Source organism: Triturus cristatus, chromosome 3_2 (assembly GCF_964204655.1).
Source record: "Triturus cristatus chromosome 3_2, aTriCri1.1, whole genome shotgun sequence".
Taxonomy (NCBI): Eukaryota; Metazoa; Chordata; class Amphibia; order Caudata; family Salamandridae; genus Triturus; species Triturus cristatus.
Genome location: NC_140584.1, coordinates 492197933 through 492221563, shown reverse-complemented (window position 1 = coordinate 492221563; position 23631 = coordinate 492197933). Strand labels below are relative to the sequence as shown.

At 50.8% G+C, this 23631-nt stretch overlaps 1 protein-coding gene across 1 annotated transcript in view; it reads right to left on the bottom strand.

Annotated features, from left to right (window-relative positions):
* IPO7 (importin 7) overlaps positions 1–23631 on the bottom strand; it is a 275583-nt gene that overhangs the window by 40963 nt on the left and 210989 nt on the right. The window contains exons 23-24 of the mRNA XM_085648158.1: positions 14288–14491; positions 1227–1343 (exon numbers count right to left, since the gene is read on the bottom strand). Of these exons, the coding sequence (XP_085504284.1) occupies positions 1227–1343; positions 14288–14491 (321 nt within the window). The remainder of the gene's footprint in view (positions 1–1226; positions 1344–14287; positions 14492–23631) is intronic.

Genomic DNA, 23631 nt, shown 5'->3' with positions numbered 1-23631 from the left:
ATGGACAGGTAAATGCGAAAAAAGTCGGTGCTGAAAGTTAGTAAACTAACAGGATTGGATCGAAACCCGATCGATAAACAGTACCGACGCAAACTAAAGGCCTTTTGGCCTCGAAAAAATATTTTCCTAACTTGAGCTAAGATAGCACATCCGAACCCAATGGCGGAAAAAAACAATGAGGATGGAGAGGATGCCCATGCGCACTGTAGTCCAGGGGAGGAGTCACCTATCCAAGGATACTTCGAAGACTCTTCCAGGACAACAACGTGCAAACATCCGGACCCAACACTAGGCGGCGATCTATGCACAGATATGAATTCAGCAGCCCACATGCCTCGAACAGTTTAGTTTATAAACCCTCCATGCAAACGGCTTCCTCAGATGCAAAGGAGTTCACAAAATAGGGCATTTACCAAAGAGTATGATTATACTTGGCAAGCAAAGGACCAGTTTGAAAACTTAAGGGTCAAACTGCATATATTTAAAGTTAAGCCTCAAAGCATACATCTCTATTTCATACTAGAGGGAATAGGAAGGATAGTCCTCGATTTAAACTATGAAGCACATGCCTGAACCAACAGGTTTCCAGAGGTCTGATTGGAGGACAAAGGGGGAGAGGTGCATGCAAGCTGATGCTGCAAACATGTACTTTCAAGCAACAGGCATTAACACCCCAAGCTTGGTATAAGCCTCATTCCAATCCTAAAATACAGTCTATAAAAGCCTCATTAATACCCTCATTGGCCTGCTTTTCCAACAAAATGTCTGAACAAGGTTGATTTGGGTTCAACTGTACACATGTCAATGCAAAGAACCTTTGTTCAGATTCTCCGTCTAGAAAACTGCAAGTATCAGGCATTGACCTACATACTCCCACCCTCTCCACATTCTTAAGTTTCAAATAATGTACTTTAAGTGACAGCTTCCAAAACAAACTCATTCTACACAAAACATCTTTGCCTCTTGCACCTCACCGACTGTGTGTAGGGTAACATGTTGGGAATATTGCATTTCTCATCCCCATTATGGCAAAAGCTACATTTTTGGGACTATAAAGCCATACTCTATGACGAAATGTCACAAATCCCATGTAGCGAACCTATAAGTCAGGCTTATGCCTGCTCTGTAACCACTGTTTACCCATACAAAATGAGTAACAAAGGAAAAAGACAAGATACTCTTGAAAAAGCCAAGCTCCAAATCATGAAACGGAAGCATTAAAATACCATGGGCTGCTCGCCTCTGTTCTGCCAGGGTTGCTATGTCTTGTAACTGTTTTCCTTGATCTTCATTCAAGCCATGTGTCAGAGCTTGGTACCAGGCAGGATCACGATTCTGAAGTGCTGACAAATACAAAATTGAGCAGTTAGCATCCACAACCAAAAAGCACATAACCAAAGCAATACAGCCAATTACAAGAGAACCATGCTGAATGAGCTCACATGGGGAGGGAGATCTTTTACTCCACTTCTGGATCTGTAAAGTTGTGGCTTTCTGTAGGTGTGGAGGAGGGGATAAGGTGGGCGGCACAGAGTTGAAGTAATATACTGGGGCACAGTAGAGCCACAAAAGGAAAATACATAAAAACAGTCACTCAAGGTCACTGTATTGTCAACTAGAGCTCAAACTTTACCAATCTGCTTTATTGTACAAAATATGCTTGGGGCAGTGAGGGTGGGGGTTGAATTTAACTACTATGTTAATGAGAAGATACAAATAGCAAAACCAAAAAGGCATACAAAAGCAGATGTTACATTAGTAGCGGTCATCCTTAATGCCAGCTTCAATTAACCAGAACAAAAAATGTTGCAATGGTTTTGGAGACCGATTAGCCATACTGTGGTCAAGTGCTGTTACTCCAATATTTTTTGAAGAGATTCTGGTCCTGTTTAAACCCATTACCGCAATCCAAATGTTGGGTGCCATAGACTACAGACTAATCACATATTGCCTTCATGCAGCCTATCTGTTCCGAAACCAAAGGAAATCACACAAGCCCCTGTTAAGCCCATTTTCGCCAATTATGGAACATAATTAGGATGGACTAGATTATATCTACTGTCTTGAGAGTATACAAGATAATGGTCCTCAGATCTACTTCACTGCACCCTACTAGATGAACAGATCCAAGCGATTGTGGGCTCTTCGTGCTGAACGGTTTGTAGTTTGCTCTACTAAATGCTTGAGTAATTCTAGCTTGATCTTTATAAATCAATAAATTGCACTTCTTTGGTTTCCAGGCCATGCGCTAAACGGATGTTTCTATGGTACTCCATTTATATACCTAAAGATGGAAGGTTGAGTCTCCCTTGCAATTTATGATGGAGACCTCCAGGCCCGCATTGGTCAGCAGTGAAGCACAAGTTACTTACCTTCAGTAACACCTTATCTGGTAGGCCGAATATCTAGTCGCAGATTTCTGATCTTAAAATTTCATAGGTGTCAGTTTGGATCAGGAAGATTTCGTGAGCGGTATCCCCTGCGTGCCAGTAGGTGGCATCGAACAAGTTACTAACCGTCAGTAACTATATTGAATATGCTACTTACCAGTATGCATCTGTTCTTGGCATGTAGGGCTGCTGACATTCATATCTGTGCATAGATCGCCGCCTAGTGTTGGGTCCGGATGTTTGCACGTTGTTGTCCTGGAAGAGTCTTCGAAGTATCCTTGGATAGGTGACTCCTCCCATGGACTACAGTGCGCATGGGCATCCTCTCCATCCTCAGATTGTTTTTCGCCATTGTGGCAGTGATGGAGTAGATACAGAAAGTGATGACCATGCTTGCAATAATTCTGAGAGCTGCAGCTGCGACAGGCGCCGGGGAGGAGGGAGGGCGATATGAATGTCAGCAGCCCTACATGCCAAGAACAGATGCATACTGGTAAGTAGCATATTCAGTTCGAGGCATGTGGGCTGCTGAATTCATATCTGTGCATAGAATACATAGCAGTGCCCTCTATTGGCGGCGGCTACCCGTGCCAGCTGCAGCGGTCTGAAAAAGTGTTTTGAGAACAGCCTGTCCTACAGCTGCCTGCTGTTTTGACTGCACATCTACGCAATAGTGTTTTGTAAATGTGTGTGTAGTGGACCATGTGGCTGCTCTGCATATATCATGCAGGGGAATATTTCCTAGGAAGGCCATGGAAGCCCCCAACTTGCGTGTTGAGTGGGCTCGTGGTGGAATAGTTAATGTGCGTTTTGCCTTTTGATAACAGATTTGAATACACTTAACTATCCATCTGGCTATCCCTGCTTTGGAGATGGCGTTACCTTTGTGGTGTGGGGCAAAGGCAACGAATAGTTGTTTTGTCTTCCTGAAGGGTTTAGTCCTGTCGATGTAGTACATGAGGGCCCTCCGTACATCTAGTGTATGTAATGCCCGCTCTGCAACAGTTTGTGGGTTTTGGAAGAAAACGGGCAGTTCAATAGTCTGGTTCATGTGGAACTGCGATATTACTTTGGGCATGAATTTGGGGTTGGTACGTAGTACGACCCTGTTGGCGTGAACCTGAATAAATGGCTCTTGAACGGTTAGTGCCTGGAGTTCACTAACTCTTCTTAGGGAAGTGATCGCTACCAGGAAGGCTACTTTCCAGGTAAGGAATTGAATCTCGCATGAGTGTAGAGGTTCAAAGGGTGGACCCATCAGGCGTGTGAGGACCAAGTTGAGGTTCCACATTGGAGCCGGTGGGTGACTAGGTGGAATGACTCGTTTGAGTCCTTCCAAGAATGCTTTGATGGCAGGCACTCTGAATAGAGAGAGGTGCTGCCTGGTTTGCAGATAGGCTGATATTGCGGTCAAATGGACACGTATAGAGGTGTACGCCAGATTGCATCGGTATAGGTGTAAGAGGTAACATATGATGTCGTGGATGGATGCGTCCAGCGGGTTAATGTCATTATTACCGCAATAAATGACGAACCTTTTCCATTTGGCTGCATAGCAAGCTCTTGTAGTGGGTCTCCTGGCCTCCTTGATGATGTCCATGCAGTCAGGTGGCAGATTGAGATAGCCAAACTCTAGGACTTCAGGAGCCAGATCGCCAGGTTCAGCTGTTGCGGATCTGGGTGCTGAACCTCTCCATGGTTCTGCGTCAAATGCGCGGGTTTGATCCGCAGCCTTTGATGCGGTACCACGGAAAGTTCGAGGAAGGTGGTGTACCACGGCTGGCGTGCCCACGTGGGAGCAACTAGGACGAGTGTCAGGGAGTGTTGTCGGAGTTTGCGAGCCACCAGCGGTATCAACGGTGCTGGGGGAAAAGCGTACGCAAATCTGCCGGACCAGTTCATCCATATCGCATTGCCCTGCGACTGCGGATGTGGGAATCTGGCGGCGAAGCTTTGGCATTTTGCGTTTTCGCTTGTCGCGAATAGGTCTATCTCTGGGTGACCCCACTGCTGGAAGTACGGTTGGAGTACTGATGGGTGTAACTCCCACTCGTGCATCTGGTGGCTGTGTCTGCTGAGCAGATCCGCCATCTGGTTGTCCTTGCCGGGGAGGTGTTCTGCCATGAGGAACATGTTCCTCTGAATGGCCCACTTCCACATGCTCTGAGCCAGATGAGACAACTGTGGAGAGTGTGTCCCTCCCTGTTTCTGTATGTAGTACATTGCGGTCATGTTGTCCGTCCGGATCAACACGACCTTGTTGCACAGATGTACTTTGAAAGCCTTCATGGCCAGGAAGATTGCCATCAGTTCCAGAAGGTTGATGTGCATCTTCTTCTGTTGTGTCGTCCATAGTCCCTGCACTGTGTAGTGTAGTACATGAGCTCCCCATCCCTGGAGAGACGCGTCCGCTGTCAGTACTATTTGTGGAACAGGCTCTTGGAACGGTCGCCCCTTGCAAAGGTTTTGTGGATTCCACCAATGCAGAGAGTTGTATGCCCGACCGCTCACCAACACTAGGTCTTTCAACTGTCCTTGAGCCTGATTCCACTGACGTGCTAGGCACTCCTGAAGTGGGCGCATATGTAGTCTCGCGTGCGGGACTATGAAGATGCAGGAGGCCATCATGCCTATCAACTGCATAAACACTCGCGCTGGAAGCGAGTGATTGTGTTTGAACTTGGAGATCAGCAGTTGTATGCTGTTGATCCTCACTAAACTTGGCTGAGCTGAGGCCGCCAGAGTGTCTATAGTCGCGCCCAGGTACTGTTGTACGTGTGCGGGCTGGAGATGGGACTTTGGGTAATTTAGTGAGAATCCCAGACTGTGAAGAAGGTGAATGGTGCGGGACATATGGCTTGCACATTGCTGGGCCGACTTCGCTTGAACGAGCCAGTCGTCTAGGTAGGGGTAGACGTGTATATGCTGCCTCCGTAAGTGTGCTGCCACCGTAGCTAGGCACTTCGTGAAAACCCTGGGCGCTGTTGTCACGCCGAAGGGAAGGACTTTGAACTGATAGTGCTGCCCCTGAACAGTAAACCTGAGGTATTTTTTGTGTGAGGGGTGGATGGGTATGTGGAAGTACGCATCCTTGAGGTCCAGTGATGCTAGGAAGTCTCCCTGCTTGAGAAGCGGAAGGACTTGCTGTAGAGTGAGCATGTGAAAGTGCTCTGAAAGAATGTACTGGTTCAGGGGTCTCAGGTCTAATATAGGCCTGAGCGACCCGTCCTTTTTTGGAATTAAGAAGTAGAGGGAGTAAACCCCCGTGCCCTGCTCGTGGATGGGTACGAGCTCGATAGCGCCTTTTAGAAGCATACTTTCTACCTCTTGCTGTAAGAGCGTTAAGTGCTCTGAGGACATAGGACGGTTTCTTGGTGGTATTGTGGGTGGAGTGGAAGTTAACTCCAGACAGTAACCGTGTTTTATAATATCTTTGACCCACCTGTCCGTGGTGATGAGTTCCACGTGGACAGGAACCGTTGTAGCCTTCCCCCGACAGGTGTTATGTGGTCGGGAGGAAGGGAGAGGGCGTCACTGCTTGTTCTTGGGGGAGGACCTGGTGTTGCCGTAGCCACGTCCTCTGCCCTTGGTACTGGAGCCACGATAGCCACCTCGGGTGTTCTTATCGTAGGTGGTCTGCGTATTACCCTTGTTATATGTTTGTTGTGACCCCTGTCCTCTACCTGCCCCCTTGTTTCCGGGGCGACGAAAGGAGCCGCTCCGAAAGGACTGAGTTTGTAGGGCGCCCATGGACTTTGCAGTGTCCGTGTCCTTTTTTATCTTCTCGAGGGTGGTGTCAACCTCAGGTCCGAACAAAAAGTCGGGGTTGACGGGCTGATTAAGTATATTGTTTTGTACCTCAGGCTTGAATCCTGAGATACGTAGCCAGGCGTGACGTCGTAGGATGACGCTAGTGTTGATGGCCCTGGCAGCCGTGTCTGCAGCGTCTAGTGCACATTTAATGGCAGCATTTGTGAGTAGCTGTCCCTCTCTGATAAGGATTTCTGCACCTTCTTTGTAGGGGTCAGGGAGGTGCTGAAGAAGTTGCTCCAGTGTGTCATAGTGCGCTCTATCGTAGCGAGCGAGGAGCGCTTGAGTGTTAGCTATGCGCCATATGTTTGCAGCTTGTGCGGCAACTCGCTTGCCGGAGGTCTCTAGCACCTTGGACTCTTTGTCCGGGGGAGGAGCGTCACCCGTTGTCTGCGAGTGTGCCCTCTTGCGGGCATTCGCCACAACGATGGAGTCGAGTGGTAATTGGCCTCTGATGTAAGTAGGATCCCCAGGTGCTGATCTGTATTTTTTATCGATCCTGGGGTTTATCACTCGTGCCCTGGTGGGTTCCTTGAAAATGTCAGTGGCTGGCTTGAGGACCCCCTTCAACATTGGCAGAGTCTTTACATGTCTTTCTGAGGATGCAAAGGTGTCCATTAGAAAGTCATCTTCGATGATATCAGAGTGAAGCTGTACATCATGGTTGTTTGCCGCACGTTCAATCAGAGCGTTGAACGCCGCAGTATCCTCTGTGGGTGATGTTTTTGGCCCATATAGTTGTGTGTCCTGTGCATCAAGAGGTGCACTGGGGTCTGCAGGGTCGCCCCAAGTTTGGTCAGGGTCCTGCTGGTCATCAGGGTCCGTGTCCACATGGTAGGGGACTTGTTCATCCAAGTAGTCCCCCAATGCATCCGTGTCGGAGCGTGTGGGGGAGGCCCGGTGTGGGTCCTGGTAGGGTGAATAGAAGGGTTCATACAGGAGAGGTTCTGAGTCCACAGGCAGCTTCCTCTTTAGCGGGATCCTGAAAGGCTCCAATGGCGGTTCCGAAGTTATCCTTCGGCCGTGGAGAATCATCCTGCCAGTGTCGGCGTCGATGACGTGTGACGGAGACGGCTCGACAGGTGTAACCGCAGTTTTGGTGACCTGTGTCCTGAGTTGAAACGCCTTCGGGATTGTGGGTGGAGGCAAGCCGAAGGTAATGCTGGTCGGCACCGACGAAACCGCCGGAGCCGAACCGGAACCCGACGGGTCCTGGAGGGCGTCCTTGGATCTGCAGCCTGGCATCGCGCCAGGCCGTACTCGGGGCGCCTTAGAGGTCGTGGCCCCCGCCAGGGTCGTCGAGGCGGCTGCAGATATCTTCTGCGCCCGTGGCGCATCGAGTCGAGGTGCGGAGATCACCGTCGACGTCTTCGACACGTGAGGTTTTGGTGTCGTCGAGGGAGTGCTGCGAGGCGTAGCAGGCGGGACGGCCCTCGGTGTCGGTGGCGTCGACGCCGGTAACCGGGCAGGTTTGTCGGCGCCGATGACCTTCTTCCGTTTGTCGACTCCCATGTCGCCCGTCTCGAGTTCGGCACCGAAGTCTCTCTTGGTGCGGTCGGTGCCGACCCGGTGCGCTGGCGTCGAAGGTGTTGAAGGCCTCGATCCGACTAGCGCCACTTTCAGTTTCGGTTTCGTAGGAACCTGAGCAGCTTTCGGTTTCGGTTTCGTGGAAGGGAAACCAGCTGGCTTAAGCGGTAATGGCTGCCGCTGAACGTCCGAGGCCGGGCCCGAGGGCGGGGCCGAAGGACTGCGTGATAGGTCTCGGGTAAGGCCCGAAGGCGATCCCTCGACCGGAGCCATAGTCTGTGGCGCTGGTGAAATTTCGGTCTGAACAGGTAGGCCTTGTTCATCATCGGAGCTACTCTCTTCGGCTCCTAAGGCCTCCTCGTCGTCTCCTACCTCGGTGTCGTCTTCACCTCTGTGGAAGAGTGACTCGTCGGCCTCGTCCGATCCGGGTTCGTGTTCGTGTTCGGAAACGGGACTGGAGGGTAAGACTTCTACTTCTTCGACGTCGTCAGCCTCGTCGAAGATGTCAGCTGGGGCCGGTGCCGCGTGCTGCGCTTCGAGCCTCGCCGCTCGACGATTCCGCAGAGTCTTCTTTGAACGGAACCGGGCACAGGCCATACATGTCGATTCGTCGTGGTCCGGCGAAAGGCATTTGTTGCACACCGGATGGACGTCGATGTGTGGGTACTTCGCATTGCATACCGGACACCTTTTGAATGGCGTCCTGGATTCCATCGTCGAAGTAGAGTCGATGGACAGGCAAATGCGAACAAAGTCGGTGCTGAAAGTTAGTAAACTAACAAAAAGTATCGAAACCCGATCGATAAACAGTACCGACGCGAACTAAAGGCCTTGTGGCCTCGACAAAAGTTTTTCCTAACTTGAGCTAAGATAGCACATCCGAACCCAATGGCGGAAAAAAACAATCTGAGGATGGAGAGGATGCCCATGCGCACTGTAGTCCATGGGAGGAGTCACCTATCCAAGGATACTTCGAAGACTCTTCCAGGACAACAACGTGCAAACATCCGGACCCAACACTAGGCGGCGATCTATGCACAGATATGAATTCAGCAGCCCACATGCCTCGAACATCCGTAAAACAGATTAGTTATTGATTCCTCACCTTAGAATTAGCCCCAGGCGTCAGACTGGATCCGGATAATTTTTTCGTCAGCAGTACCCCTGCACGTTGGTAGGTGGCATCGGTAGACAGTCATTGGCATCGTGGTCGCCGGGATAACGTTGTGGTATCAACTTAGACAACACCCGTGCGGGATGATGTCAGTTCTTTACACGACATTCCACGCCAGAAGTGCAGAGCCATCTAAGTGACTACTGGTGCACAAAACAGAAGGGAATCTTTATCCCTAGAAGTCAGTTCACAGAACGGGGAGGTGCGGTGAGGAATCCATAACTAAACTCTGTCTTAGTAAGTAACTTGTTCATCTGAAAGACGAAAGGTTATTGCTCCATCACCTTAGATTAGATACCCCAGCAATACCAACCCCAGTGGTGGGTCTGCAAACTAAGTTTACACCAGAAAGTCCTAGAGAACGGAACGGCCAAAGAAGCAGTCTCTCCGGACTTGGCTGTCCAGGCAGTAGTGTTAGGTAGACGTGTGCAGTGAAGGCCACGTAGCTGCCTGGCAGAGGTTATGAAGGAGGGCTCCAAGTCCCAAAGCAGTAGTGGCTGTCGTGTGGTGGAATGGGCGTGCAGTCCCACTAAAAGGTTCTTTTGCTAAGTAGCAGATTTTGATGCAAAGAACGACCCGCCAGGAGATGGTCTGTTTGCACGTCCCAACCTGTCTTGGCCCCCACATAGCCAACAGAGCTGATCTACCCAGAATTGTTTTCTGCGATACAGATGGAATGAAAGCGCACGTTTTGGATCAAGACGGTGGCGCCTCTCCTCTTTAGAAGGATGATGGGGCAGGAAAAAGGTGGGCAAAGTAATGGCCTTTTCTATGTGTAAAGATGTAACCATTTTGCGAAGGAAAGAATGCCAAGTGCGAAGGACAACTTTGTCTGGATGAACAGCCAGGAAAGGAGGCTTAGATGAAAGGGCTTGAAGCTCAACCAGAAAGGTAGTCTTAAGAGTCAGAAGCCTGAGAGGACAGTTATGCAATGACTCAAAGGGAGCAAAGGGATGCCCCAGTGGGTTCAAGTCCCACTGGGGCATCACAAAAGGATTTGGAGAAAACAAGTGAGTTGACCCGGTTTACTTTGAGTGAGATAGATGTATGTTTTTTTTACTGCCACGTTTATTTTAAAATCTATTGCTGCTAGAAAAAGTATGGTCTTTTAACTTATGTTTAGCTGATAGATTACTTTTTGTAAACTTTGTAATGTGACTACCTCAATTTGTTTTGGTTTAATTTGTTCAGTAAGTTGTATATTTATTGTATGTGCTTTTAGGATTGTTTTTTAGTAATCGAATAAAGCTTACTTTGAATTGAATGATGCCCTTAAAGAATCGATTTACAATAGGGGACTTGAAAAGAGAAGGCTTGTCAGGCAGCCGAAGGAAGGCCGAAATGGCGGAGAGACAGCCTTTGAGTGCCCAGAGCAGATCCCTGCTGGGCCAAAGAAAGAACGAAGGAGTACCTCTGGAAGGGGTGCAGACAGGGGATCCACAGCCTTTGCTGCGCACCATGCCACAAATTTGTTCTATCTACAAGCGTATACAGTTTTGGTGGAGGGACGCCTGGCTGCCAATATAAACATTACAGACTCCGGAAGGAAGGTCAAAAGCTGTCAACTGAGGAGGGAGGAGCCTAGCGCGCAACCAAGATGGCCGCGTAGGTGCGAGGCTCCCGAGGACCTCCGCAACCTCCTAAGATTATCCTGAAATTATCCTGCCCTGGATGAGGGGACTATGTTGGTGAACCTGAGCTGAGGTGGCACCCGTTTCCCGCTTCCGAATCGGACCTCGGACACCGGAGTGAGCACCGATTGAGGTTTGCGGCCTTCCCCTCGCCGGACCCCGGATTTGCGCTGTGGGGTGATCCAGTGACAAAGTGAACAACAGCGGCAGGCAGGGCCTGGCGACTCGCGTACCCCGCACTTTCGCTTTCACACCCCCTTGTCGTCTCTGCGAGGTTGGGTCGCGGAGCCCTTGGTGTTGGTGTGGCCTTGCTGGGAGACCCTGCCTGCCTGCAGGCTGTGATCCACCCCGCTGCTCTGAGGGGGCCCCCCCGGAGCTCGTGGCCCTGCTTTCCTGCCCTACACGACGTGGCTGGTGCGACTGGGAGACTGGTGGCCATGGCCACGAAACAAGATGGAGACCGGGCAAAGACCAAATCGACCCGGCGTGGCGCCGTCCATCAGGCCAACAGTATGGACCGCTATACCCTCCAGAAGGGATCTCCCGATGGACCGCGCAAGTCCCCTGAGAGCCCTCCTGATGCCCCAGACCTGCCCGCAGATCTGACTCTGCGTGATGTCATGGGCGCCATTGCAGAGATGAAGGCCTCGGTGGGCCAGCGGTTTGATACACTGGCGCAGAAGATCGACTCGGTCCTCGTGGATGTTGGCCTGGTGAGGGCCGATCTTTCCAAAACCAACGACCGAGTAGATTCTTTGGCCCACACCGCATCGGGCCTAACGACAGATGTGGCGGCCTTGCAAACAGAGGTGCGCCGGCTTAGTCAGGCGAGTGCGCTTATGGATCGACGCCTGGAGGACTCCGAGAGTCGGGCACGGAGGAACAACATCCGCATTATCGGGGTGCCCGAGGGACGCGAGGAGGCGGCGGATCTCTTTGTGGAGGACCTGATTGCTACCCATCTCCAGCCACGGGGGCTGAGCAAACTCTTCGCTGTGGAGAGGGCCCACAGGGTTCCCGGGGGAAGGCCGAAGGTCGGAGCCCCTCCGAGACCTCTCATCGCCCGGATTTTCAATTTTCGGGACAGAGACGCTATCCTGCAAACCTCCAGACTGCATGGACCGGTCAAGCTTGACAATATGGAGGTTAATTTTTATCCTGATTTCACCCCAGCGGTCCAGAAGCAGAGACTGAGCTTCCTAGGCGTCAAACGCCGTCTTCGGGACCTAAACCTCAAATACGCCATGCTCTTCCCAGCCAAGCTGCGAGTGGAGGTGGATGGTCGCACGCACTTCTTTGATCGTCCCGAAGCGGCCGGGGACTGGCTGGATACTCTGCCCGGGGATCGTGATCGGGGGGCGGCGGGGGGAGACGGCACACTGGATCGGGACTGAGGGTCTAATATTAGGCCTCACTCTGGACGAAAATGATGCCACTTTCGATTCTGCGTTTTTGTAAGTTCCCCTCCTATGGAGGTTGTGTTGGGTCTATTGGGGTTCTCCCTCCTCCTCTAGGGGGTCTAGTTAGTCTAACTATATATGGGGCGACAGGCACACTGCACGTTGGGGGGGCTGTTCGGGCTCATGCAGGGGTGCAGGGAGGGGGGAGTTCTGTTGGGGTGGGTGGGTAGGGATGGGGTGTTCGTTTTTATCACAAGGCAAACGTATTTTTGTGTTAGTTCTAAAGTGCTCTCCGGGGGACGAATGATGGCTTCTGTATATGATGGGGGGTAGGGAATTAACTTTGTTGTCTTGGAATGTGAATGGACTGGGGGACAGGATCAAACGAGGTGTGGTCCTGCAGTTTTTGAAGCGAATCTCGCCCGATGTAGTCTTTCTGCAGGAGACACCTTATTGGCAACTCCTTCTGCGCCATGAATCGGCGTGGCTATCGCCTAGTGGCTCACTCGGGCTTCACGTCTGGCTCAAGGGGTGTGGGCATCATGGTGAAGAACTCGCTCCCGTTGGAGATTGATGAGGTGCTCCACGATGACAGGGGACGTTACACGGTCTTGGTGGGAAGACTGGAGGGCAAAGTGGTTGTCTTTGTGTCAGTATACATCCCACCGGGGCTGCAGTCGACCACCTTTGCGGACCTTGGGCGCCTTCTCCTTGGCCTTCCGGGGGGGCTTTTAGTTGTGGGGGGGATTTTAATGCAGTGGCATCTGGGACTGTGGATCGTCACCCCCCTAGGGACCTCCCCCGGGCACAGGCGTGGCTACCCGGCCTCTTGGATACATTTGGATTAGTGGACTGCTGGCGTTTAAAACACCCCACGCAGCTGCAGTACACTTTCCATTCGGGAGCCCATGGTAGTCTCTCACGACTAGACTATGTCCTTGTCCCGGCGGCCTATGTTGGGAGGGTGGGTCCGAATGGTCTCCCTATCGAGTTGTACAAGTTGCGACCGGATACGCTGGCACCCCACCTCCGGGCTATGTTCCTGGCGGCACACTCGGTGGGCTCCCTCCCGCTGGACCAGCGTCTGGCTACAATCGTGGTCATCCACAAGGAGGGGAGACCTCGGGACCGGGTTACATCCTATCGGCCCATTTCGCTACTGAATGCGGAGCCCAAGATTCTCGCCAAGGTACTGGCCAATCGGCTGGTCGGCGTGGTGGGCGATTTGGTTCATCAGGACCAGTCTGGCTTTATTCCCCATCGCAACACAGCCCTTAATCTGCGGCGTTTGCACGGTGTGCTCGCACGTGCCCCGTTCATACGGGAGCCGGCCATTTTGGCGTCCTTAGACGCCACCATGGCGTTTGACACGCTTGAGTGGCCATATATCTGGGCGATGCTTGCGAAGTTTGGATTTGGCCCAGGGTTCATCAGTTGGGTCAAATTGCTGTATTCGGGCCCATTGGCGCAGGTGGTGGTGAACGGAAGAGTATCGGCTCCGTTCGAGCTGGGCCGGGGCACACGGCAGGGCTGCCCCTTATCGCCGCTCCTCTTTGCACTTGCCTTGGAGCCCCTGGCGGAGTGGCTGCGGTGGGAGCCTTCCATCCGTGGTCTCCGCTGGACCCCTGAGTATGAGGACCGCGTATCCCTATACGCTGATGACATCCTCTTGTACCTAGCTTCCCCACGTAAATCACTCATAGTACTGGTTGATGTTTTGCATTCATTCGGTCGTAACTCCGGTCTGGTCATCAACTGGGCTAAATCGTGTGTGTATGTTCTCTCCGGGGAGACTCCTATCCTCCCGCGGGGCTGTCCGATCCAGGTCACCCCGCAGGGATTTAGGTACCTGGGTGTCTTCATTACTCTGGACCCGGAGGCTCGGTATGATCGGAACTTGCTTTCCCCCCTCCAGCGTCTGAAAGAGGATGTCGCGCGCTGGCGGCGTTTGCCGCTTTCGCCGGGCGGCATGGTTTAAAATTATGTCGCTGCCGCGTTTCCTGTACGCGTTGCAGAACACTATGGACCTCGTCCCAGCGCGCTACTTCCGCGAGGATGGAGTCGATGACCATGCGCACTATCGTCCAAGGGAGGAGTCACCTATCTCGTGACTGCAAGAGACTGTTACAAGACAACAAGGTGCAAGCATCAGAGCCCAACACCAGATGGCAATCTATGCACAGTGTACAATCTGCAGTTCATATACCTCGAACCCGAAGTTTATCTGAAACCAAACGGCACTTAGGCTATTTCTGGTGTTGAATATGAAGAGGTGGTTATTCTTAAAATGTCAAATCTAAATATGCACCTCCTAGGCTATAGAAAACATTCTGTCTATACTTTGTCAGTACTTACTCTGAAAAATAGCTTTAAATATCTGATATTCATCAACTGGGTTGTCTTCATCATCAATAATTGTAGAATAGCCTTCAAGTGCAGTCTCTTCAGCATCGTCGTCTTCCCAGTCTTCATCATCACCATCTTCTCCTGCATGCTTTGCCAAAAGCTCAAGGTATTCTTGTCCCTCTTCATCAATATCATCTTCATCACTACCAAGTTCTGGAGATACAAAAGTAACTAAATTGATGATCCAATGGACAAAGAATTGTGATATCAATTTTGAGATCAAAGCAAGTTTCTCAGTGTGACTCCAGTACTGTGCGTCAAAGTTCTATTTCCCTTAAATAATCCACTAGCCTCTATTTAGATCAAAGCCACCCAACAAAGCAAAAAGTTAGTGCAGTATCAGAGTACCCTGTGCTCAGACACTAATACCTTGGGTCAGACTAGGTGTGGTGACATCCATTGCCCACTGGAATCATACGGATTGTTTATCACACTAGGGTCTGGAGAGGACACATTAAGGAAATGTAAGAAAGTGGCTATGCATATACTGTTCCCAAACAGTTAGGCAGTATCAGAGGACAATGTAAAGCATTTGTTGTACACTCAGTCAGAAAATGGTCTCACACACTCATGAACTGAACTTCAGGCCAATGGTTTGTATATAAAAAAAATGTATGTTTTTTTTTTTTAGAACAGTAGGTATCAAAATATACTTTCTCAGAATGAGATGCTTTAGTTAAATACTTTCAATAGGCAATAGACTTTTGAATGCAATAGTTACCGTTGTTGCAGTAGGCATCACAAGTCAAACAATAACATTGAGCTCAATGGAATTTCTAGGTAAATGCAAAAGATCTCTTTTCGGATTACTTTTCTAACTCCAGGACTGGATCCTAGATTCAGTCCTGGGACAGTTCCTGTAACCAGGCGAGTAAATAAGTTTAGGATACAGTTATGATTTTTAAGGAATATTATTGTATTTTAAAAGTTGACACTTCGAAACCTTTTCACATAGAATAACGAAAAGTTTCTTACCTGTCGGTGTAGTTTTGCAGCTTGAAGATCTTTCTGGATTCACTATGCTGTGCATTATTCCGCGATCTTGTGGTTGGGTCCGGATTCGTAGTCTTTTTTTTTTTTTTTTTTTTTTTTGTAGCCCAGGTGGGCGTCGACGTCCACCATTTGGTGCACCTCCCGTGACGTCGTCGTGCTTCCTGCGGAAGTCCCACCTTTGGGGCGCCATCTTCGGGTTCTTTTTTCCCCCTTTTTTTTTTAAACCCTAGGCGATTGATTAATCCTTTTGTCCATATTTCTGTACGTTTCCACTTCTTTGATCCTATCCATTTCACCCCCTCTTCCTCCAGCCTCATCTTCCTGGCGGAGGTGGGTGGGTTCGCTAGTGAATCCAGAAAGATCTTCAAGCTGCAAAACTACACCGACAGGTAAGAAACTTTTCGTTTTGCAGCGTGAATCTTTCTGGATTCACTATGCTGTGCATAGACTTTGTAGCGGTTTTCCTATTTTTGTGGTGGCTGGGTGGAAGATGATCGCTGGTCGTTGAAAATGTGTTGTAGCACCTTCTGTCCGACCTGTGCTTCCTTATTCATTTGAATGTCCACGCAGTAGTGCTTTGTGAACGTGTGCACAGATGCCCAAGTTGCTGCGAGACAAATGTCTTGGATGGGCGTGTTTGCCAGGAAGGCAACTGTGGCCCCCTTCTTCCTTGTGGAGTGAGCTTGGGGCCCCTCCGTTAGCTCCTGTCCAGCCTGTTTGTGACAGAATTGAATAGTGAGGGCAATCCACCTAGCGATGGTGCCCTTGGTCACTGGTCTACCCATGAAGCTAGTGGCAAAGGACACAAACAGCTGCTTCGACTTCCTGAGTTCCTTTGTTCTTTCAATGTAGTGCATCACCGCTCTTCTGGCATCGAGGGTGTGCAGGGCCTTTTCTGCGTTTGTAGTCGGGTTTTGGAAGAAACTCGGTATCTGGATACTCTGATTCATGTGGAACGCCGACACTACCTTGGGCATGAAGTGTGGGTCCGTCCTCAGGACTACCCTGTCTTTGTGAATTTGAATGTAGGGCTCCTGTAGCGTTAGTGCTTGAAGCTCGCTCACCCTGCGTAGTGAGGTTATGGCCACTAGAAAGGCAGTTTTCATCGTCAACATTTGTAGAGTGGCCTTGTGAATGGGTTCAAACGGCACCTTCATGAGCTCCGTCAGAACCACGTTTAAATTCCATGCCGGCGGCGGCAACCTTTTCGGGGGTGCCATTCTTTTGGCTCCCTCCATGAATCTCTTCACCACCTGCGAGGTGAAGAAACTTCCACCCTTCTCACCTCTGGTGTAGGCCACGATCGCTGCTAGGTGTACCCTTAGGGAGCTCGAGCAGAGGTTACTCTTTAGAAGGTGTGTGAGGTACCTCAGCACAGTTGAGTCTCTTGTCATTATGTTTTGCAGGCCCTTTTTCCTGCACCACACCGTGAATCTCTTCCACTTTGCGCTGTAGCACTTTCTTGTAGTAGGTTTCCTTGCCTCCCGTAGCACTCGCATAGTGCTCTGAGGTAACCTTAGGTGTGCGAACTCTAGGTCTTCAGGAGCCATGCTGCTAGGTTGAGTGTCTGGCTCTGGGTGCAGGACCTCCCCGTTTTGCATCGAGAGCAGGTCTTTTCTCCTCTCGAACCTGTACGGATTGCCTTGCGCCATTTCTTGAATCTGTGAGAACCATGTCTGCCTCGCCCACTGTGGAGCCACCAGGATCAGAGTCATGTTGCTGGTTCTGCACTTGTCGAGCACTCTGTGCAACAGGGGTATCGGTGGAAAGGCGTAGGCAAATGTCCTCCACCAGCTTATCCATAGGGCATTTCCCTTGGATTGCTGATCTGGTTGCCTGGACGCGAAGCTTTGGCATTTTGCATTGTGGCGTGTTGCAAATAGGTCTATTGTGGGAGTCCCCCATCTCCGGAAGAGTTTCTCCGTTTCCTGGCCATTGAGCTCCCACTCGTGCGATGCTGAGGTCTGTCTGCTCAGCCAGTCTGCCTCCACATTGTCCTTCCCTGGTAGGTGAATTGCCAGTAGATCTATCTTGAGAGGTATGGCCCATCTCCAAATCTCCTGAGCTAGGGATGAGAGGGGAAACGACTGTGTCCCCCCTTGTTTGTTGATGTAGAACATCGCCGTGGTGTTGTCTGTCTGTACCAACACCCTCTGGCCGAACAGGTGTCTCTGGAATGCCTTCAGGGCTAACAGTATCGTTTTCAACTCGAGGTAGTTGATGTGGCGGACCGCGTCTGCTGGAGCCCATAGACCCCTCACTGAGGTTGTCCATGTGCGCTCCCCATCCCTTCTGCGATGCGTCCGTGGTAATGGTCATTGTTGGGCTTGGTGGTGTCAGGCTTCTCCCCGTTATGTTGTCTCTGTTCCACCAAGTTATCTCCTCCTGCACTGCGTGCGTAACAACCACTAGATCCTCCCAACTCCCGTTTGCTTGTGACCATTGCTGTTGCAGCCATTCCTGGAATGGTCTCATGTGCAGGCGTACATTCGGCACCAGCTGGATACAGGACGCCATCATCCCCATCATCTTGCTCACCGCCCTCACTGTCAGAGCTCGCCCCTTCTGGTAGAGCTGCGTCTCCTTCAGTAGAGCATCTGTCCTCCTGTCGCTGGGCACTACTGTACTGTTGAGGGAGTTGATCTTTGCCCCCAGGAAAATCTTTACCTGTTCCGGTTCCAGCGATGATTTTCCCCAGTGGATGGAAAATCCCAGATTTGTGAGGGTGTCTGTTACGCGTTTTGCGTGCCTCTCGCACTTCTCGCGTGAGTTTGCCTTGACCAGCCAGTCGTCCAAGTAGGGGTATACGTGTATTCCCTGCTTTCGTAGGTGTGCCGCTACCGCCGACAGGCATTTTGTAAAGACCCTTGGCGCTGATTTTAATCCGAAGGCCAGGGTTGTGAACTGGTAGTGTTCCTGTTCGATGTTGAATCTTCGAAGGCCCTTGTGCCTTCTGTTTATTGGGATGTGAAGGTAGGCATCCTTGAGGTCCACGGTGACCATGAAGTCCCCTTCTCTTATCTGTGGCAGTACCTCCTGCAGTGAAGTCATTTTGAACCTTTGCGTTCTGATGAACTTGTTTAGGTAACGGAGGTCCAGTATGGGTCTGAGGTCTCCGTCTACCTTCGGAACCACGAAGTAGTTTGAGTAGACCCCTTTGTTGCGTTCCCTGAACGGCACTGTCTCTATGGCTCCCTTTTGTAGGAGTTTCCGCGTTTCTTCTCTGAGTATTGCCAGTTCTTGGGCCGATCTCTGTCTTCCCTTCGGCTTCCTGTTTGGAGGTCTTTTCTCCAAGTCTACGCAGTATCCGTACTGCACGATGTTCCTTATCCACTTGTCTGTGGTTATACGCCGCCACTCCTGAAGGTAGAACCTCAGCCTTCCGCCTACTGGTGACGTATGCTCGTAGGCTCTTGAATCTTCTCTTCCCCCTGATGACACTTTTTTGCGCCTCACCCTTGGGGACCTTACGAGGGTAGGCGTCTTCTTGCGTGCTGAGTCACTTCGAGGAGGGCTGATCGCCCCCTCTCCTCCTTTGGCCACGTCCGTTCCCTCTCCCGCGAAAGGACTGGCCCCGAGGTTGATATTGCCAGCTTTGCTTCTGCTGACTTTGTCCGTGACCTTCGCCCTGCTGACTTTGTTGGAACGCCTGGTGCGACGTCCCCTGTTGGCTTCCACCCCTACCGTAGGGTCTCCGAGGGATTTCCTCGTCTCATTCCCCTCAGCTGTAGGGCCCCCATGGACCTCGCTGTCTCGTTTTCCTTCTTGAGCTGGGTGAGCTTTTCGTCCACCGTTGCTCCGAACAGTGTCTCTCCGTTGAAGGGGGTGCCAAGGATGTTGTTCTGCACTTCCGGTTTGAATCCCGAGATTCTTAGCCATGCATGCCTCCTCTCTGTGACCCCTATGGCCATGAGTCTTGCTGAAGTCTCTGCCCCATCCAACGCCGTCTTTATACAGGAGTTGGCGATGTTCTTGCCTTCATCCACCAGGTGAGAGGCTCTCTGGCGGTATTCTTCGGGGAGGTGCTTTACTAGCTCCCCCATCTCATCCCAGTGTTGGTATTGGTGTCTATTGAGGAGTGCATTCGAATTCGCCATGCGCCAGTGCATTGCGGCGTTCCTCTCGACCTTTCTGCCTGTGAGGTCGATCCTCCTGCTCTCTTTATCCGGAGGTGGGCCCGAAGTTGCTGGAACGTTGGCCCTTCTCCTGGCCGTGGAGGCTATGATGGAGTCTGCGGTGACGCTACCCTTGATGTAAGGTGGGTCCAGGGAGGAGTGCTTATATTTCTTCTCTGTCCTGGGCGTGATCGACCGGCAGGTGGCAGGCTCCTTGAAGGCTTCTCTCCCCTGGTTCATCACGCTTTGTAGCATGGGGAGGAACTGACTCCTAGTCTGGATGGGGAGCAGTGTTTCGACGAGAAAATCGGCTTTCGGCCTCTCCTCGTCGAGTTTGACGCCGAAGGCCATTGCTGCGCTCTTCACCACCATATTGTACACCCCGATGTCGTCGGGTGGCGAAGGCCTCGAGGGGTACGTGTCCACGGCCTCCTCCGGGTTTTCGGTGTCGAGATCGTGCCACTCGACGTCGTTGCTGGCAGATGCCACCGATTCGTAGAACGACTGTTGGTCTTCTTCCTCGGCTTCTTCCTCATAATAGGGCTCCTCTTCTTCCTCGAGATCCCTTGTCAGCCCTTCGGCGTCGAACTCGTCTTCGACCTAGACGACGTCCGCCGATGAAACCGTTGGAATCTTGAATTCCTTCATCCTGGCGTCGAACTCCTTCTTCCTTTGAAGGATGTTCTCCATTTCGGCCTCGAGCCGCCTCTTCTTTTTCTCCATTTCGGAGATGCTTTCGGCATCGACCGCGGGTCTTTTCGATGAAACTTGCGTCGACGTCGAACGTTCTTTCTGCGTCGATCGGCCAGTTTCATGGGATGATTTCGACGACCCTTGCCTTTTGGCGTCTTTCTGCACCAGGGAGTCCTTTTGTAAGGATCCGCTGGGCCTTTTGTCCGAAGTTCCCCCTTTGGACGTCGAAGTTTTCGGCGCCGGGGCTCCCTTCGTGGACCTTGACTCAGTTTTTCTCGAGTCACCCTCGTGTTTGAGGTGTTTTTTGGTTTGCGCTCGACGATTCTTACCTAGTCTTCTTTTTTCTTGTCGGTCTCTACGACCGTGAAGTTTTCGGCTGTCTCGGCGACGTTGTCCTCGTCGTCCGTGTCGAGGCCCAGCTCGTAGAGTGTCGGGGGTTTCCCTTTGCCATCCATGTTGGCGTTGGCTCTTCTCTGCCTCTCTCTCTCTCACCCTGAGTGTCTTCGGCGCGAAGGCTGAGCAGGCGTTGCAGTCGATACTCTGGTGATCCACCGGTAGGCAGAGGTTGCAGACCGGATGCTGGTCTTTCTGCGCGAACTTGTGGTGGCAGTTTGGGCAGAACTTGAATGGCGTCTTGTCCATTTCGCTCAGGGTCTCTGAGCGTGCATTCTCCAAGGCTGTCGAAGAAAAAAGGTTCGCTGGTCCTCTTTCTTCGCGCTCCTGATGAAATCTGTTCTATTCCTGATGTCTTCTCTTGATTCTATCGATGAAACTCGCTTTTCTTCCTTCTTCCTCCGAGTGAATTTCTGGAGCTTCCCGATGACGATCCAGACCCAACGGCGGAAAAAAGAATCTGAAGATGGCGCCCCAAAGGTGGGACTTCCGCAGGAAGCACGACGACGTCACGGGAGGTGCACCAAATGGTGGACGTCGACGCCCACCTGGGCTACAAAAAAAAAAAAAAAAAACGAAGAAAAGACTACGAATCCGGACCCAACCACAAGATCGCGGAATAATGCACAGCATAGTGAATCCAGAAAGATTCACGCTGCAAAACCAATGTTATCCTATGGGAGGAAGTTCACTTAGCAGGTAAGTAGGGTTATCGTTACTTTTTCTTACTCCGTGTTGGATCCTGGATCCAGCACTGGTGCATCTCCTGTAAACAGTTAAAAGAAATCTTTTCTTATACAGGCGATTTTTAAGGATTACTTGCAAGTTTCAAAAATCGACACTCAGAAGAATTTCTGGCAAAAACCAGGCAATGTTATCCGATTAAGGAAAATCAAAGTTATCGGTAAGTACGGTTGTGATTACTTTGCAGGGTCAGTGCTGGGCACCAAGATCCAGCACTGGGATCTCTCCTGCTAGCAGGTGAGTAATTTTGTTTTCGTTGATCGGCTGATATTTTGCGAATATTTTAAAGTTGCAAAACTCAACACTTAGAAGAATTTCCAAGTGAAACCAGTCAATGTTACCCTATGGAAGAAAAGTGAGTTATCGGCTTTGGGTAAGTACTCGACTGGCAGAGTTAAGGTTCTGGGCATAGACTCAGGTAGGCACAGCTACACCATCAGCGGCACAGGGGCAGCCGGGTGCAGAGAGTTAGTGTGAGAAAGCGGCTCTGTATATACTGTTCCCAAATAGGTACAGGGTGGACAGATTGGATCCAGCCTCTCACTTGACTCTTCTTCTTAATATATTGAGGAACAGCAGGAATACCCTCTTTGTTGGTAATGTGCATTCCTGGGGCACCTCTTCTTGCTGGACCTCCCGCTCCCTTGTGAGCGGAAATAGCCCCTTCTGTCCCTCTGTTTGTAGTTCATGTTTTATTTTAGAACCAACAATTGGATTTAAAATATACTTTCTCAGAATGAGGTGCTTTATATAAATACTTTTGCAATATGCAATTGACTTTTGTAAACAGTTACAAGTGGCTGCAATAGGCAACACTATTTTAAACACAATAATGCATCGAGTTCAATGGAAATTTCATGTTATTTGCCACAGATTACTTTTAGGATTACTTTTGGAATTCCAGGACTGGATCCTAGATTCAGTCCTGGGTCAGTACTCTGAATCAAGTGATAAAAGTCGACTTAATTACTGTGATGATTTTTAAACAATATTTTGCCATTTTAAAAGTTGACAGAAAATATTCATAGAAAACAGTCAATGATTCCTTATGGCAGAAAATTGGGTTACTGGTAAGTGCAGTTGTAAGTAGTTTTCAGAGTCAGTGCTGGGCACCAAGATACAGCACTGGGAGCTCACCCAAGAGCAGATGAGTATTTTCGTTTGTTACTCGGCTGATTTTTGGTTAATATTTTTAGTTTTGAAAAGTCCACACTTAGGCTTTTTCCCGAAATTTTTTCTGTCAATGTTACCCTATGAAGAAAATTGAGTTATCAGTTTAAAAGGCAAGTACTCAACTGGCAGAGTTGAGGTTCTGGGCATAGACTCAGGGGTCCCCCAGGGTTAGGTAGGTACAGTTGGTTCACTCCCAGCGGCACTAGGGCGGCCGGGTGCAGAGAGAGTTATGCCCAATGTTATCCTATGAGGGATGGGGGGCCTTGGTTGGTGGCTGCTGACTAGCAGGCCACGCGGCTGTGGTAGCTGGGCTCCTGGTCACTTATTTAGGGCAAGTGGGGAAGTGGATAGGTGTAGAGGTTGCACAGCCAGGGCCAGTCGGGCGGCTGGGTGCAGGGTGCTTTTGAGCCTTCGGGCGCTCAATTGATTTCAATAGGAAATCTCCGGTTTAGAAAAAGACTGCAAGCTCGGGGAGGAGGATTCTTCAGGTACCACCACCACTTCGAGAGGTAAGATGGGTAGTTGGAGGATAGGTAGGTACCCCGGGATTGGGCACAGGGGGCCACGAGGCGCCGGGGTACCTTTTGGTGTCAGGAAATCCTTCCCTCTGTTGATCGCAGTTGGGATGGCTCCTTGTTCTGAGGCTGCAGGCTTCTTCAGGAGTGTCGAGGGAGGTCCTTGGGTGCCAGACTCTGGGTCACAGTCGCCGTGGGGTCGTCCTCGTGGTCTTTGTTCACTCCGGCACAGGCCAGGCTGGGTTTGCGGTTCTGGGCTGCTGCCAGGGATTGGAAGTAGATTGAGAAGAGCCTCTACTCATGGGAGTCCCAGGGGTGTAGAGTCAAAAAGGTAGCCAGGTCTTCCGGGGTTTGTGAGGTTGCTGGCCACAAGAGATCCCGGGCTGGAGCAGGAGCAGGTTCGAGGGTTGACAGGCCGGTAGGGCTGGGGCCAAAGCAGTTTGTGTCTTCCTCTTCTTAGCAGCTGCTGGGCAGGTCTTCTTTCTTCTAGCTCTTCTTCGGATTTTGGAATCTGGGGAAGGAAGGTTCAGGGTGCCCCAAAATACTAGATCATGGGGCGTTACAGGTAGGTAAATGGCAGGGACCAATGGGTTCCTGTCCTGGGGTGGGTACACCCCCTATCCGGTCTCCTGTGGGAGGGGGGCAGTAGCCTAATCCTGATTGGGCA